The sequence below is a fragment of the Paroedura picta genome, chromosome 18 (genome assembly GCF_049243985.1).
Source record: "Paroedura picta isolate Pp20150507F chromosome 18, Ppicta_v3.0, whole genome shotgun sequence".
In the NCBI taxonomy this organism is placed as follows: Eukaryota; Metazoa; Chordata; class Lepidosauria; order Squamata; family Gekkonidae; genus Paroedura; species Paroedura picta.
The window spans coordinates 17,162,588-17,179,476 of NC_135386.1; the positions used below are offsets into that span (position 1 = coordinate 17,162,588).

Here is a 16,889-nt window from a genome sequence, read left to right on the forward strand (position 1 = left end):
AAAAAATATATGAATGAATGAGTGGACTGAGTTTTGAGCACAATCACCCAAGCCAAGAGCCAAAAGGCCTAACCTGCCCCCAAACAACTCCCCCAAAAGACCAAAGAGACAAACGAGAAGGAAGGAACACTAAAGGAACCAAGCCCAAAGGAGAACCCCCAAAATGCAAACTGTGAGAAGCCCACAAAGCCAGGGAAGAGGGATTTACTAGAATCTAAACAGATGGGGGGGGGAAAACCCTGGCAAAAAACAAACTCCCCCCAAAGCCCTACGCCCCTTGGCTTCACTCCCCCCACCCAGACCAAGGAACACATGACAGCAAAAGAAGAAAATTAAAAAAAATGTTCTTCAATCAAACCAGTCGCTGTCCTTTCCCGGCGGGATTGGGTACTCAGAGGAACACAGCAGCGTCCTGGACCGCGGGACTAGAACTCAGAGCAGCTGTGGAAACTAAAAGCCTGCAAACTCGCCCCAAACCAATTTCAGCCACAAAGGAGACCCGCGAGCATGTTTGCCAAACCCTCCCCCTCCCACCTGTTCCTGGGGAAATGGGCGGGGCGAGCTATGGGGGAAGAGTCTTTCAAGCCAGCCACAACTTTGCAAATTGCAAACCTGTAGTGAGGAAGCTTCACGATGATTGGCTGGAGCGGCCCCCCAGGGGCTCCTGCCATTGGTGGGCAGAGATTCCTCTTTTCTCCCTCCCGTTGCTCTGGAAACCAGCAAAAGGAGGGAAAGACCCCGCCCCCGAGGAGAGAGCCAGAAGGCGAGTTTGCTACTTTGGGTCTTTTAAAACAACTCTCTCCAACAGCAAAATAAAAGCAGAGGAGGAGGAGGGGGGGGGGGACAGGCGGGGGCTAACCAAATTCTGAGACACGTTCTCAGGTGTTAGGGATCCCCCTCCCTTCCAAGTAGATTCTCCTCGGTCTTTACCCGCCCTTAGCCTGCAGGGCGGGCTACAGAACGCAACTCCAAAGAGTCGACAAGGCGGAATTGGGCTCCCTCTCGAGGGCATCTGGCGGAACTGATGGGCGAAAGGAAACGCCGTTTTGCGCAGAGAAGGACTGCCAGGTGGGCTTCGGTGCCCGAGGGGGTCGTGATGGCCGCAGGGATGAACAACTTCAAGGGGGGGATTAGCCCGACTCCTGGAGGAGGAGAAAGTCTACCAATGGCTACTGGCCAGGGGGCTGAAGGGAGCCTCCACCTTCAGGGGCAGTCAACCGCGGCATCCCAGAGCCAGGAGGCAGCGTCAAGGGAGGGCCCCTGTGCCCCGTCATTGGCCCTCCCGAGGAAGGGGCTGGTCCCTGGGCGAGACAGGATGCCGCATTGGATGGACCGCTGGTCCAATCCAGCAGGGCTCTTCCTTGGTTCTGCTGCGGGGCTGTTCCGAAAGAATTTCCCACAAGCCCAGAGAGGAGGAGGAGGAGGAGGAGGAGGAAGAGAGCCTGCCGGCGCCCGCGGGCACCATCTTGGCCGCAGCCCTGGCGGCGGCTGCGCCTTGCGCTCCTACTCCTAGTTGGAGCTGCTGCTCCTGGTTGGAGCGCGTCCTCCTCCTCCTGCTGCTGCTGGCGGGCGCGGGGATGCGGCTGCGGTGAAGATGGACGACCTGGCCTCCGAGGAGGACACCCGTGAGTGCGGCCGCGGGAGGAGGGAGGGGGGACTCGAACGCGCGGGGTCTACTCAGGAGGAAGCCGGCCGCTGGCCAATGTTCCGCGCAGTGGGGAGAGAAGAGCGGGATCCCTCCCGGCTCCCCCACGCCGGGAGCTCCCTGGCTGGCCTGGGACCCATGGCAAACTCCCGGCCTGGCCCCCTTCGCAGGGTTGTTGTTGCGCATCCAATGGGGAAGGGGATTGCAATTCAGCAGAGTACCCTCACAGTTGTGAGCCTAAGCAGCCGTTCATTGCCGAAGATAGCCCCATTTTGCATCCACCTGGAGCCCCACAGGGTCTTGCATTGCTGGGGATGCCAACCTCCAGGTGGGACCTGGGGATCTCAGCTCCTCTCCAGACTGCAGAGCTCAGTTCCCCTGGAAAAAAAGGGCTGCTTGGTAGAGGGGACGCTGCGGCATTGCACCCCAGGCTCCATCCCCAAATCTTCAGGAGCTTTCCCACACTGGATCTGGCCAAACTACCCCCCAATCCGTACTCGTGGCGGGGGAGGCTACCCTAGGCTCACCCCATGGCCCGTCCAAAGATTTCTTTCTTAAATTTCTGCCCTGCCTCCAGTGACTTGGGGCAGATCACGTCCTTTTTAAAAAATCCATGCCATATAAAACACCCTTCCAAACCTCATCTACATGAAAATCCAGCCCGTTGTTGCCCATGGAATCCCAGTTCAGGACTGGGAAGGGGATGGGGCAGAGTTGCAGGCAATTCAGCTGCCTGTTGCAGCTCCTCTGTTTTGCTGAGGATGGGGACTCCGCAGGGCTAGGGGGGGGGGGGGCAGTCTGAGGCAACCTTGGTGGTCAGCTGTTTGGGGAGAAAAGGGCTGCAGAGCCCTGCCTCCTTGGAACAGAGCGGGCCGGCTCAGGAGCGGGTGGTCCTTCCTCCCTGAGGGCCTTTAAGCCAAGTGGGGGACTGTAGTTGACACATCTCTGCTCTGAGCAAGGGGGCTGGACTGAGTGACCTCTAGGGTCCCATTGAAGCTAAGGTTTGCGGACGCCTCTGGGCTTTGGTTTTAAAAGGCTCGAGGCCACAGGAGTGGAGTCTGGTTTTCGTTGCTCCACGGAGAACATCGGCCTTTGGGTGGGCTTGGAGATTTGTTTTGTTGGTTTGGTCACACAAGTGCTGGATCGGCGAATTAACTTGTTTCGAGCACACCCTGCCGTTTGGAAAGTCAACCAGGCCGTACGATGTATTTGGGTCTGATTTGCCTTGCCCCTGTTTTTCACACCCTGCCTTTCTCCCCCAGTGGGAGACAAAATGGAGAAAATAAATTAAATCCACACCCCGCCTTTCTCCTTCAGGGGAAGCCACAGTGGATTACCTCCTCCCTTTCTCCTCCGTTATGGCTTCACAACAGCCCTGTGAGGTAGGCTAGGCTGAGAGGGTGTGAGCAGCCCAGGGTCAGCCAGCAAGATTCCACGGCGGCACGAAAATTAGGGCCTCCATGTTCCGAGCCTGACATGACAGCTGTGACGATGCGCTGGTGAGAAAAGGCGGATTTGGAGATCTTGCCGAGCTATAAGCGTGAGCCGAGGAGAGCGAAATATTTACACCCCTAATCCTGATTCTGGGTAGAAGCTTTCATGCACATGGCGCACTTCCCCAGACCCAAGGAAACGGGAGTTCCACGGGCCTTGCAGAGAGAACAAGCTAAGGTTCTAAGGGTCTCATACATTTAGGTTCAACTCTGCCCGGGGAAATACATTGTAAAAGGAATAAAAATGTCTGTTTGTCCCTAATCTTGACTCCCCCCCCCCCCCCCGGAAGTGTTTCTAAATTATTCAAGAGAGGTTCAAAGACACGGTTTGTGTCACAACTTTGGCCCAGCAACTCTACCTTTGACCGGCAGATCCACTTTTCCCCTCTCGCCCAGGGCCTGTGAACTTTCCCTCGACTGCGCTGTTTAAGAAAGGCAGGGACGAGAGTTGACCCTGCAAATCCACTCTGACACCTGCCCTTCCCCTCTTGCTCAATGCTCTTTCTGTTGTGTGTATGATCTGAGGTTTATTGCCTTACATAAACAGGGATTCCGGGCCACGCCAAGAGATCTGTCAATAGCAAGCCTGTTTGCCAGAGACTGTTTCCTTCTAGAAAGACAATAATTGTTGGTTTAAGACTTTACACCCCAGTGCCTAGTCTCCGTTGCCAAGCTAGGGCCGATCCACAAGGGCCCCGGGTTTTGAAAAATGCCGAGGGTTAGAAGGGGCCCCAAATGTCACTCTTTACCCTTGTTCCATGCAGGACTGGATGGCGTTCAATAAGACAGCAGTTCACTTGGTGTAGGGGGAAAGGGGGAGGGTGTGTGAATGGACGGAGCATCTTGAGAACCGATTTGGGGAAGAAATGGAGGAGGCTTCCTGTCGTGACTCTGCATGTTTCTTTACTGTGGCCTAGTCTCCTTTTATTCAATCTCGGGAAAGGGTGGCATTTCCCCCCCTCATCTGTGCTGCAGGTGCCATTGACTTCTCCATGCAATGCACAAATGCAGCCCAGTGTCCCAAATTTCAGGGGAGGCTCCCTGCCGCATCTCTGCATGATGTGCACTGGCATTTCTCCCCCTCCCACTCAGGCAGCTTGGTGTGTGTGCCAAGCACTCCCGATACAGAGACGCAGACGAAATCACTCAGCCTCGGAGGCTGACGGGCGGCCATCTGTTCCGTCAGAACATCCATGTGCCTGGCAGCGCGCACGCCGCATGATGCTCCCTCCCGGATTAAGTTTCTGGGCTTTATTTAACAACCTGCAACAGACAATCAGTCTGAGAGTTTTAAAAAAAAACGTAATTTAAATTCTTTCCAGTGCTCCTCTCGGAAAAAAAGCTCCACGATGCGGCCAAACGAAACGACACAACGCTCATGCGAGAGCTGCTCCGGAGGGGGGTGGACGTCAACGCCAAGAATAATGTAGGTACTTATGGGGGGGGCAATTGGGGGGAATGTCCCCGTACTTCACCTTTCCCCAGTCAACATTCTTTACTGGTGGAATATAGTGCCGTAGATCCCACCCTCCAAAGGGCCCGTTTTCTGCAGCTGTCACTCCAGGCGATCCCCAGGTCCCACCTGGAGGCTGGCATCCTTGCACCCATAGCCAACGAGGCCACATGGGTATGAAAGGGAAGTCAAAGGGGGAAGAAGAGGTCTCTCTTTTGCCCGGGACCCTCGTGCCGCCAAAGAGCTCACGTCAAGCACCTGAGCGGAGGATACTCTTGGCCCAAAAGCCCCCCGCCTCCCCATTTTATTCCCCTGATTAATCTCTTCCTTTCCAGATAGACCGGACCGCTCTCCACTGGGCCGCGGGCGCTGGGCACGAGCAGGCCGTCCGGCTTCTTCTAGACCACGACGCCTTGGTGGACGATGAGGACATTGTGAGTCCCAACCGGCCGGCCTTTGGCTTAGAGGGTCTTTTCAGACGGGGCTCTCGGAGCGACCATCCTCGTTTTAAAAGGGCTTTCTCCTGGGGGGGGGGGAAGGACAGGGGAGCTGGTTTCCGTTTTCCTCCCGACGCAAAATAATCTTTCTTCCTTTTCTCTCCGGCGGCCCAGTTTGGCATGAACGCGCTCCTGCTGTCGGCTTGGTTCGGCCACCTGCGCGTCCTTCAGATCCTCGTCAACGCCGGTGCCAAAATCAGCCGGACAAACAAGGTGAGGCAGGTTTCCCAGAGCACCCAAAGAGTCTTCCCACCATTACCTGCATTGGTGGTCTCCATATTTACGAAAGCCACATGAAGTCTGTTTTGCCTGTCTGCTTTCTCTCAAGACCCTTTTAGCGTGTGTGTGTGTGTGTGTGTGTCTATGGGCTGCACCCGTTATATTACACGGGCCTGGTGGGTCTCACAGTGGATCAGGAAAGGTGCTGTTCAAAAAATGGGGGAAAGCTGTTTTTGTCATGCCGACAAATTTTTCGGCTTTCGGCCCTCCAGCCAGGAATGAGCGAAGCCGCCCCCTGCCCGAAACCAGCCCCTAGAGGAGATGGGATGCTGGACTAGAGGGACCCTCAATGGTCTGATCCAGCAGAGCTCTTTGGAAGTTCTTATGAAGGCTTCAGCCTCTCTGCCCTGTTCTTGGCCCTCCAGAGGAACTTGGTTGGCCACACTGTGAGGCAGGAGGCTGGACTAGATGGGCTCTCCCTGCTCTGATCCAGCGGGGCTCTTCTGAGGTTCTTGGGTGAGGACGGTATGCAGGTACGGCTGAAGCAATCAGCACAGCACATTTTCCCTGCAGAAGGCGGTTTGCCGTGGCTTGGCATGCATGCCCAGTGGCCTCAGTGTGGACACAAAGCTGCTTGGCACGAGCATTTCCCCGGGGCTGAGACCTGCAGCGGGGTCCTGCAAGCGGCCCAGAGGCATGGCCGATCAGACACGTCCCACAAGGAGCCTCCAGGCGGGCAGGCTGTGTTTGTTCACGGGGCGTGCCGGCCGCTAGGCAGCAAGAATAACATCCTGCATCCAGGGATGGCTATAAAGATCTGAAGTTCGCCAAGGAGGAACTTGTGGGCTCAGCTTGGTTCTATTGGCTGCCTGGAGCCGGGTGACGTTGATGGAATTCACTGAGCACCTCTAAGAGCAATTTCCATCTCGTCTTGAAACGCTTTTCCTCTTTGCAGAAACCTTCAAAAATTAGGAAAAGCGAAAGACAAAAGAGGGTCTTGGAGGAGTCATTTCTTTTCTGTATTTCCCTTGGATCCTGCTTTTCTCCCCCTCACAACAACCTTGCAAGCAACATGTTCTCCCCTCACAACAACCTTGCAAGTTTGGCTATGCTGGGAAAGGGACTTGCCCACAGTCACCCTGCAAGTTTCCAGGACAGAGTGAGAATTTTATCTTGTAAAACAATGGTAAAGCTGCCTCTGTCTCGACATTTCTCATTAGAGGGAAACAGATCTGCAGCTGCGGCTCTGTACCCTGCAGGGGCCCGGAGGCCACCAGGATTAACTCCAAATTCCTGGGTTCAGCTGTTGCAACTAATCCAACTCTACTACAAACTGACGTTCACAAGTAGTGACGGTGCTCTGTTCAGAATTCCAGGTTGCAGGTTTCCAAGCAAACAGAGCCAGCATTCGGATATCCCCCTAAGCTAATTTAGCATGCCACTGGAATGCAGCTTTAGTGATTAAACAAAAACTTAGGTTATTGTTGACTAAATTTGTGGTAGATTCCTGTTCTCAGGCAAAGGGACTTCCAAGGGAGAATCCAACGTGAAACTGATGGATTAGAATTCATTTACAAGTTCAGAACTGTTTACCCACCCGTGTCTCACCTGGAATCTAGGATTTTACACTCACTAGATGCCCTGATATCCTTCCTTCTCTTTAACTCCTGGCGGTATCAGCTGCTTTTGCATATCTTTAAGCTTCCCCTTTAAATTAAAACCTTCATTTATGAAGCTGAAGGAAAGCGGCAAAAGGACTCCAGGCTGCTCTTGCTGTTTTTCAGAATGGCCGTAATTTGCTGCATTGCGCGGCTCAGAGGGGTCACCTCAGAGTGATCGAGTTCATCTTGGAGGACCTGGAGGATGTGCGGCTGGATAAGAGAGACAAGGTGGGCACCCCCACAGCCCCGTCAGTCCGGTTTGGGGGACTCCCCGAGGCTCCTTGGCGAGAAGATTATAGCCCTGGTAGAACCGGTTCTGGGGATCTGCTTTTGGGGAAGTGGCTTTTCTCTGTCTGTGTCCCTGCTCATACCTTTTTGAGCACCGGCCAGGGAGAAGCGGAGATCCTTATGAGCCACTCTGGATCCCCGTTGGGAAGAAAAATGGACGGGGAGGGGTCGAAATGTAAGGAAATAAATTATTTTCCTCCCTCCCATCTTGGGTGTACATTGGGATGGTTACCTACCTCTAAAGATGGATAGAACTGCCTTCCACCTGGCTGCAGAAAATGGACACCTGGACGTAGTGGAATTTCTGATTGGCTGTGGCTGCAACTTTGGCATCAAGGACCAGGTAAGGAGAGAACCAAGGTGGGTCTGCTCCTCCGTGCAGGATCGGGGCCCCCGGATCCTCTGCCTTCGTGGCCTCATTGAATCTGAAATCCAGAAATCCTTTTTTTTTGGCCTGTAAACCTGACGCGATAAAATTAGGATAAAAAGACTGCAAAAATGGCAGGCAATTCACCACGCCCTCTGTTATTCCAGAGTTATTACTATTCAAAAGGAAAGGGACCTTTACAAGATCAGGCAGTCCCGTCTTATTTAACAAAAAGATTCCTGAAGGTGGAGCGTTACATCTTGCCAGAGAAAGGGAGCTTTGACTCTCAAAAGCTTTAAAAAAAAAAAAAAAAGACCGTCCCAAATCTTGTTGAATTCTAGGACATTCCTGGATTCAAATCTAGCTCTTCAGCTACAGGCCAATGTAGCTACTTCTGGAATGACCTAGATCGTTAGATCTCCACCAGCCCCTCTCCCCTGACCGCCCTCAGCAGTTCTCTTTCCTTTCCCCCGACCGATGTCCTGTCGCTTTGCAGGATGAGAACACAGCCCTCCACGTGGCTGCCCAGAACGGCCACGCAGGGGTGGTCCAGAAACTCACCGAAGTCGGGATGGACCTCGACCCGAAGAACAGGGTGAGGCGGTGAGGATAACAGGGAAGAGGGCTCTTTTCCTTTTTGCGACCCAAGAGTAAGTGAGAAGCGTCGCGTCCGTGGGTCTACCAAGGGCCGAGCTTGAGGTCCGAAGTGGGATCCAAGCAAACATAGAATCAACCAATGCACCATGAGATCCAGTCTGCTGGATCCAGTCGGTTTAAACTTGTAAACAACCAAATGGCACGTACTGGCAGGAAGATCCATTACCCGTACTCTGCATGTAAGTTGGGGTTTTCTGGGGTGATCTAGCCGTCTCATGGCCTGGGATCACCCCCAACTTGGACCACGTTGAGATCATAATAAAGGGAGCTGCTCATATGGCCAGTGTCCCGGCTTCCTCTAAGCCCACGGATTTAACAAGCGGATGATTTTACTCAGATTCATCATGGAGAAAATCGGAAGCCTCTTTATATTTCTTTCGTCTTTTTCTGATCTTTCTCTCTTAGTACCATATAAATGTTCTCTTTGCTTTGGTTTCACCCTGTCCACAAAATATTCCTAACCAGAATTATTATGAAAACAGGGGTGGGTGGGTGGTGCTATTTGGTAACCTCTCCACGTTCCTTCTCATGTCCCCAGGAAGGACTGACCCCGCTGCACTTGGCGGCCGAAGGGGGCCACCTGGACAGTGTCAAGCTGCTCTTGGGAGCAGGGGGAGACGTGAATGCTCAAACGCAGGTAGGCGAGGAAGAAATGGTGGCATCAAAGATCAGGGTGAAAGAGATGCCGGACTAGATGACGGAGGGCTGAACGTCGTGCAAAAAGACAGGTGTTTGTATTTGGAGAGCCAGCGGATGTTGTGGTTAAGAGCGGCAGCTCCAAATCTGGAGAGCCTGGTTGGATTCCCCGCTCCTCCTCCACTTGCAGCCAGCCTGGTGACCTTGGGCTTGTCACAGTCCTGTTGGAGCTGTTCTCAAGAGAGCAGTGCTGTCAGAGCTCTCTCAGCCCCACCTGCCTCCTGAGGGTGTCTGTTGCGGGAAGAGGAAGGGAAGGTGGTTGTAAGCCGCTTTGAGACTCCTTCCAGGAGTGCAAAGTGGGGTATAAAAACCACCTCTTCTTCTTTCCCTTAAAAACAGCAGAGGGGGCTTTTGATTGGGGGAACGGTGAATCAGGCACATGGTACCAAGGAAGATGGCATTAACACTCCTACTTCCCCCCCCCCAAAAAAAATTTAAATAACCTCACCAGGCAACTGTTAGCCCTAGGAAGAAAACTGTATGGTTTATTTGTTGTTAGGCCCGAAAGCAGCGGCCTACAAGTATAATTAATTAATAAAAATAATGATATATGCAAAAGATGGGTCTTCTGTTAGGCCTGTCTTTTCCCCCCAAGGCTAAATGCAGGCAGAACAGAGGGGAGGGTACTGTTTTGATCAGGGTAGACTAGATATCAGGAAAAAAAATTCACAGTCAGAGTAGTTCAGCAGTGGAATAGGCTGCCTAAGGAGGTGGTGAGCTCCCCCTCACTGGCAGTCTTCAAGCAAAGGTTGGATACACACTTCTCTTGGATGCTTTAGGATGCTTAGGGCTGATCCTGCGTTGAGCAGGGGGTTGGACTAGATGGCCTGTGTGGCCCCTTCCAACTCTATGATTCTAGGGAAACAGAATTAGGGAAGACAGGTTTAAAATTCTTTCCCCAACATTTTGGCTCCACTGCTCACTCAATGGCACATGGCTTCTTTCTGAGACTAATTGCTTGTTGTGGTGTGGGGAGTACGGGACATCTTACCCCGGATTAATGGCCGCCCGCCTGTTCTTTTTGCGCAGAAAAAGATGACCTGCCTCCATTACGCCGCCCTGAACGGCTCCGAAGACATGGCCAGGGTCCTGATGGAGGCCGGAATCCAGACCGACGCACTGAATTACGTAAGAGACTGGTTTTAGCTTGGAGGTTCACATCTGGAGCACCTCTGCTCCTCCAAGCCCCTTCAAACACAGTCTCCTTTTTAACATTCGAACTGTGAGTCAAGTGCGGTTGGAGTGAACTACGGAAGGGCTGTTTAGCTCAAATGGGAAATTGAGATCCCCCCCCCCCAGTATTTATATATTATATTTAAAAGTACAAGAGTTGGGTTTTATACCCTGCTTTTCACTGCCCAAAGGAGTCCCAAACTGACTCCCGAATGCTTTTCCCTTCCTTTTCCCACAACAGACACTTGGTGAGGTAGGTAGAACTGAAAGAGCTCTGAGAGAACTGATCCACGAGAACAGCTCTCAGAGAACTGCTGCTGGCCTAAGGTCACTCAGCTGGCATCATGTGGAGGAGTGGCAAACTGAACCCTGTTCTCTCGATTAGAGCTCAACCCTTTAGCCACTGCACTATGCAGGCTCTTGAAGAACGCCTCTGGGCACGTACAGAGTGATTTTTTTCCAACCCTGCATGATGTGAGGCGTGCAGCAGGGCTTTCCTCTCAGTGTTGAACATGGGTGTTGCTGTTGCTTTCCTCTGCAGCAAAATGCCTCAGCTATGCACACAGCGGTGCTACACAACCATCCAGCCATAGTAAAACTGCTCATCGATGCCGAATGCGATCTGGACATTCCCGACTACGTAAGACCTTTAATTAAAGTACTCCTCCAGTTTGCCCTCCCACCAACAACCCCCTGAGGTAGGTAAGCCAGACAGAGAGAGAGAGAGAGAAAGAGAGAGCAATTGGCTCCATGCTACCCAGAAAACCGTGGTGCAGTGAGGATTCGAACCTGAGTCCCCCAGATCCGTAATCATTCATGCTACCTTTCATTCCTGCAACCCAGAGAACCTCTTGGTTATTTTTGACCTCATTTATTTTGCTATTTAGATACTGCCCTTCCCCGGGTCTCAGGACAATTTGCATATATATAATTAAATACGTACAATACTTTCAAAAAAGGGCAAGTTAAAATCGAAATGGCTCTCAATGCTGAAATCCATCATTAAACGAAAACTAACTTGCCTAGGCTGTCTCCTGCTCAGAGGGGAGGTGAACAGGGGTCAGATGAATTAAGTAATTATTGGCCATAGGTGATCAATGGGATTTTTAGATGTAATTTTCGGGGCCAATCTCAGGCTCCGCAGAACAGGGGAACTGTCCAAGGTGCTGCAGGGTTCTAATGTCACCAGGAAGAGCACTTTGCCAGGATGAGCCTGGGGCAGAAATGTCCCTCGCCCTGGGGATCCAGAGTAGATTTTGATCACTAGATCCCGCACCCCACCTTTCTTCCCAACGGAGACCCAAAGCAGCTCACAACGTGGTTGATCCCTGCTCTGTTTTATCCTCATAACAACGGAGGCTGGACTGAGATTGCACGAGTGGCCCAGGGTGACCTCCCAGAGTGGGCGTTAATTAATTTTCAAAATATTTTTAAAGCGGTTCAACATTTCTTAGGCAATATGACCATATACGCTCAGCTCAACCCGCCCTCCCCTCCCAAAATGGCCAATGATGGGCCTGGAGGGGGCGGGAAGGGGAGGAGCCCCAGATGGGCGTGTCCACAGCTCTGCTTCCCAGCCATCTTCTGTTTCTGGGGGTCTGACGGAAGTTTCAGGGGTTTCTCAATGGTAAAACAAGCTGAGCGGCTGCTATAACCTGCCACAGCCTCGCCCCTTCTGCGGAATTACCAATATTGCTTTCCGCTTGTCCCCAGAGGCAGCAAAGCCCCCTCCACATCGCTGCGGAAAATGGAAGGCAAGACATCGCCGAGATGATCCTGATCGCAGGGGTGAACTTAAAGCGAACGGATAAGGTAAGGGAAACTCTGATTCTAAGAGCTAGATTTGAGTCCAGGAGCACCTTTAGAGATCAGCAAGATTCGGGGGGGGGGGGTATAAACTTTCACAAATCAAAGTTCTCATCCATTTGGCTGGGGCCACCTTCAGAAGGCCCTGCTTGGACGAGCGCTTTTCAGGCCTCAAATGGAATTTGAGAACTGGGTGGTAAGTGGGTTGAACAGTCATGTTGCTGAGTAGCCTGAGGTTTCCAAGTGTTTTTGACAGGCTTGTGGGACTGTGGCATCCTTTTGCTTTCCCTGTTTTGGTTCCAGCAAGGGAAGACATCCCTGGACATTGCCGCTCGGGGTAATCACATCAACTTGGCCGACATGATCATCAAGGCGGACAGGTTTTATAAATGGGAGAAGGTGGGTGATTTCCCAAAGCGCTCTGTCTCTTTCGGGGTGTTCCTTATAGGAAGTTAAGTTACATACAGCAGCCGTACAGGGGTCCGTTAAGCGAGGGCTGAAAACATCACAGAATATCCGCAAAGCTGCCTGAAGGGGGAAATGATCAGCCGCGGAACGTTAATAAACAGTGTGCCTAGTCACGAGGGAAGAGAAAGGTCAGCTTGGCCGTGTGAGGCAAACCTCAAACACGGTCTGAAGGGTGAGGAGCAGTCGGTCAGGTAATAAAGAAGGGCGTGCAAGAGCAGGAAACAACATTGGAAGGACAGGCCAAGGAGAAAGGGTGACTTTGACAGGAAGGTGGAACTTCAGCAGCAATAATAGAAGGGAGGGCTCAAAAGAATATGAAGTTTGGACTGACTTCACACAGAAGCCAGGGCTGCTGGAGTCTTTGACAAGCAGAAGATTTGGAGACTGGAAAACTGAGCCGAGTAGGAGGGGCTGTGGCTTAGTGGCAGAGCCTCTGCTTGGCACGCAGAAGGTCCCTGGTTCAATCCCCGGCATCTCCAGTTGAAAGGACCAGGCAGTAAGTAGGTGATAGGAAAGACCTTGGCTTGAGACCCTGGAGAGCGGCTGATAATCTGAGTAGACAAACTTGGCCTTGATGGATCAGAGAACTGAATCAGTGTAAGGTAGTTTCACGTGTCCAGGTAAGGCAGATTGGGCTGAGGGAGAGCAATGGGCCCCAAGTCACCCTGCAGTCTTCCACTGCCTCCCAAATCTTGCAAACCATTCCCTGCAAAAAAAAAATGGACTTGAGGGACAGAAGAGAATGGAACGCCTCTCGAAATCCTTGCAGGACAACCTGAACAGTGACTCGGACTCCTGGGTAGCCAAGCACCTGACCTTCAAACAGGACCACCGCTTGGAGACGCAACACATCCGCTCGGTCCTGTGGAGGCTGGCGACCAAATACCTCCGGCCCGGCGAGTGGAAGAAGTTGGCGCATTACTGGAAGTTCACCGAGGCCCACGTCCGAGCCGTGGAACACCAGTGGGCAGGTAGACCGGCTTTCACACGTGGTCCGAGAGATATCTCTGCACCCAGTTAGCCTCGAGTGGGGTCCTTTTCATCTGTGGGGGGCCTGCTGTCTCTCTGCCTCTCCCTGGTAAGAGGGAAACCGAGAGCAGGGGTGGCCAAACTGTGACTCTTGAGATGCCCGTGGACTACAGTTCCCAGCTGGCAGGGGCTCATGGGAACTGTAGTCCACGGGCATCTCAAGAGCCACAGTTTTGGCCCTTCAAGCGGGATCCTACATCCTGCTTTGCTCGACCTAATACCAGATGTAACATTTTTTTTGGGGGGGGGGGGAATTGGGTCATGTCCCCAGGAACCAAAAGCTACAGGGAACACGGTCATAGGATGCTGCTGATCTGGCTTCACGGAGTCATCATGGCCGGGGAGAACCCAACCAAGGGGCTCTACGAAGGCCTCTCAGGAATTGGGAGGCGAGATTTGGCAGGTAAGAGGCCCCTGTGCTCAGGCCAAAACACCCTTGAATGGGCCTGATCCACCCCCACCAACATCTGGTTTCATATTATTAGATTTTAGTAGCCACCGCTCATCCAAAAGGTCTCATGCCGGCTAACATTGAAACAGAGAGGGTACAAAACAAAACCCATAGAAGCAAATAACAAATATAAAATATTCACATTAAAATGTGGAAATGTGGGGCCTATAGTAAAAGAGCCCAAATTTGTGTTCAGCCTTCCATGCCCTTTGGGAACTAAGAAGAAGGAGAAGAATTGGCTCTTATATGCCACTTTTCTCTCCCCGAAGGAGTCTCAAAGTGGCTTCCAATGACCTTCCCTCCCCCCCCCCACAACAGACACCCTGTGAGGTGGGTGAGTTGAGAGAGCCCTGAGATTACTGAAGAAGAAGAAGAGTTGGTTCTTATATGCTGCTTTGTTCTACCCGGAATCTCAAAGTGGCTTCCAATTGCCTTCCCTTTCCTCTCCCCACCACAAACCCCCTGTGAGGGTGGGTGAGGCTGAGAGAGCCCTGAGATTACTGCCCGGTCAGAGCAGCTTTCTCAGGGCTGTGGCGAGCCCAAGGTCACCCAGCTGGCTGCATGTGGAGGACGACCAGGGAATCAAGCCGGACTCACCAGATTAGAAGTCCGCAGTCCTAACCACTACGCCAAGCAAGTCTGGCAAGGGACAGGTGATATCCGAGAATGCATGCCATAGGGCAGGGGCCGTGACTTAGATTTCTGTAGATCCCACCCAATCGGGCCCTTGTGCCTGCTGTGTTCCTACTGTACCACCAGAGGGCATTTTGAAAAGCATTAGTTAATTGTACAACTGAGCAATCTGCCACCGTGTTGAATTCCCAGCAAACCTACAGCATTTTAAAGAAAATGAACCGACAGATGCTAACAATGTCTGAATGCAGCGTGGTGTCATGTTTAAGAGTGGTGGCCTCTAATCTGGAGAACTGGGATTGATTCACTGCTCCTCCTCCACATGCAGCCAGCTGGGTGACCTTGGGCCAGTCACAGTTCTCTCAGAGCTCTCTCAGTCCCGCCTGCCTCACAGGCTGCCTGTTGTGAGGAGAGGAAGGGAAGGTGATCGGAAATCACTTGGAGATACTTTCAGGTAGCAAAAGGCAGGGTGCAAAAAACCCAGCTCTTCTTATGTCCGTGACGGCAATGGTAGGGAAATGGTATCAATGCAACTGACAAAACAACTAGCCCCCTCTAGATTCAGACGGGGGAGGCTGTTGGTTTAAACTCAGTTCCGTAGAAAAATTGGGAAGTGGTCTTACGAGCAGATCAGGGCGTTTGGGTGAACATGAGGCCTGCAGTCTTGTTTTTAAAAACAGAGAGCATCAGGAAACAAGCCAACGCCGACGTGGCTTCTCCGAGGAAGTGTACAGCGATGTGACCTGCGGGACGGCGGAGTCTTCCGAACCCTCGTTGCGGGAACTGCGTCAAGGAAACGTCACGGTTGTGCACCGGCCAAAAGACATCTCCCATGTTTTCTCGTAAGGGCTCCAACGCCATAACGCATGGCAGCATATTCCATTCCAGATCAGGTATCAATAAGATCTTCATCAGCAGATTCTGGCCTCAGAAACCTGTCCTTACAAAGAAGGGGCAATTGGGCTTCTTCCTCCGATAGGGGAAATTAGCTCAGATGAACAAAATGGTGGAGAAGACCAGTTTACAAACAAATCCCATTGAAATCGGTGGAACTTTTACCTAGGAAAATGCTATTAGGGATACACTTAGAAGTGTATGGCTTGCAACCACTTTTTAAATGGGGGAAAAGGAATCCTTTTCGTTCTTCCACAGCTCCCTGCGAGGGAAGGGCAATTAAATTTTTGCTAAAATTCTGTCATTACGTCTCACGGTGCACAAGGTAAAAAGGCATTTGAGATTTTTTAAAAATCCAAGTCCCAGTGGCCCATGCTTACTTTCAGTGTAAACTTCATATCACATTCCTGCAGCTGTACTTTTGGGGGATACCTTTTTTAATAACTGAAAACCATGGGAAGATGCATCTGGCTGCATCCAGCCCCTCTGCCTGTGTATGCTCTGAGGGGCGTTCTGCTGGAGCGTTTTACTTTGGACTGCCTTTGGCTGTTTCCCTTGAGCTGAATTTCTGGAAAAACGTTAAAAACAGCAAGAGTTGCAGTTTCTCTGCTGCAGGACGCCCCGTCTGTAAATAACAGCTGTCACCGAAAAAAAAGCAGCAGACGCCAATGCCCTTCGAACGTTGCAGGAATGGACATGTTTACACTTCTCAAAAATACATTCAGCATGGCTTGGTTTAAGAATACGAGGCAGCTACTCAGCACTTGGTCGTGCCACGTCTCCAGAAGGGCAGCTACCTCAACCCACAGGAAGGTTTAAGACCAGGACTCCGAGTTGGCGGGAAGAGGAAATCAAACTGTTTTACAATCTACAGCCAATACCATTTTTTGTAACTCGTGTTAATTTATGCACCTCAGCTATGCACAGAGAGAGCTCTCCTCCTCAGCACAGGGAGAGCTGCAGCAGGGGTCCCTGATCTGTGCGATCACGTGGGCACCTTTGGCATTCTGACACAGGGTGGTGGGCACAGGGTGCCCCATTGCAGGGGCACAGCTCCACGCACAAGGAAGCGGAATACGGATAATTTAAGAACTACATTAGGGAAGGACAATACAACCAATGTCGCGGTGGCAGCTACTGCTAATACATTATTCTGATCTGCACAGCCAATGAGAAGCCTTTTTGGGTAAAAGCCCACTTTTGAAAAGAGTCGCTGTGTTGGGGATTCCTGAGTTACAGGTTCAACTGCAGATATTCTTACAGGGATCCTGTACTGTGCCAGGCAGACTTGACTTCAAGGCCAAGGGTACGTTTCCGTCTCAATAACAGATCAGAGACGCACCGGTTTGTTTGATACAACGTACTCGTTTCTTAAATTTGACACAAAGTTTTTTGTACTTTTAAGAGAACCTGTTTTCAAATAAACCAGTTTCCCCCTTGAACAAATGTCTTAAAAAGA

At 51.8% G+C, this 16,889-nt stretch overlaps 2 protein-coding genes across 3 annotated transcripts in view; one reads left to right on the forward strand and one right to left on the reverse strand.

Moving 5' to 3' along the window:
- The window catches only part of SV2B (synaptic vesicle glycoprotein 2B), a 46,901-nt gene extending 46,388 nt beyond the window's left edge, over positions 1-513 (reverse strand). Inside the window, exon 1 of the mRNA XM_077317662.1 lies at positions 359-513. The gene's annotated coding sequence lies outside the window, so the exon portion shown is untranslated. The remainder of the gene's footprint in view (positions 1-358) is intronic.
- A 906-nt stretch (positions 514-1,419) lies between these two features.
- ANKDD1A (ankyrin repeat and death domain containing 1A) lies at positions 1,420-16,881 on the forward strand. 2 transcript variants are annotated; one of them, XM_077317557.1, is made up of 15 exons: positions 1,420-1,625; positions 4,461-4,564; positions 4,927-5,025; positions 5,203-5,301; positions 7,092-7,196; positions 7,501-7,599; positions 8,120-8,218; positions 8,819-8,917; positions 10,006-10,104; positions 10,691-10,789; positions 11,863-11,961; positions 12,259-12,354; positions 13,193-13,394; positions 13,724-13,855; positions 15,217-16,881. In XM_077317557.1, exons 1-15 carry the CDS (start codon positions 1,595-1,597, stop codon positions 15,276-15,278), a joined length of 1,524 nt encoding a protein of 507 aa, XP_077173672.1. In that variant the 5' UTR covers positions 1,420-1,594; the 3' UTR covers positions 15,279-16,881. The 2 variants fall into 2 exon arrangements, with proteins under 2 accessions (XP_077173672.1, XP_077173673.1); XM_077317558.1 differs by lacking the exon at positions 1,420-1,625 and having other exon boundaries at positions 4,526-4,564; positions 4,931-5,025.
- The last annotated feature ends 8 nt before the right edge of the window (positions 16,882-16,889 follow it).

Bases quoted from the DNA above. Each gene is read 5' to 3' on its own strand.
- ANKDD1A (XM_077317557.1), top strand. From the start codon at position 1,595: ATGGACGACCTGGCCTCCGAGGAGGACACCC. The intron at 1,626-4,460 runs GTGAGTGCGGCC...AATTCTTTCCAG, and splicing joins GGCCTCCGAGGAGGACACCC to TGCTCCTCTCGGAAAAAAAG. The intron at 13,856-15,216 runs GTAAGAGGCCCC...TTTTAAAAACAG, and splicing joins TGGGAGGCGAGATTTGGCAG to AGAGCATCAGGAAACAAGCC.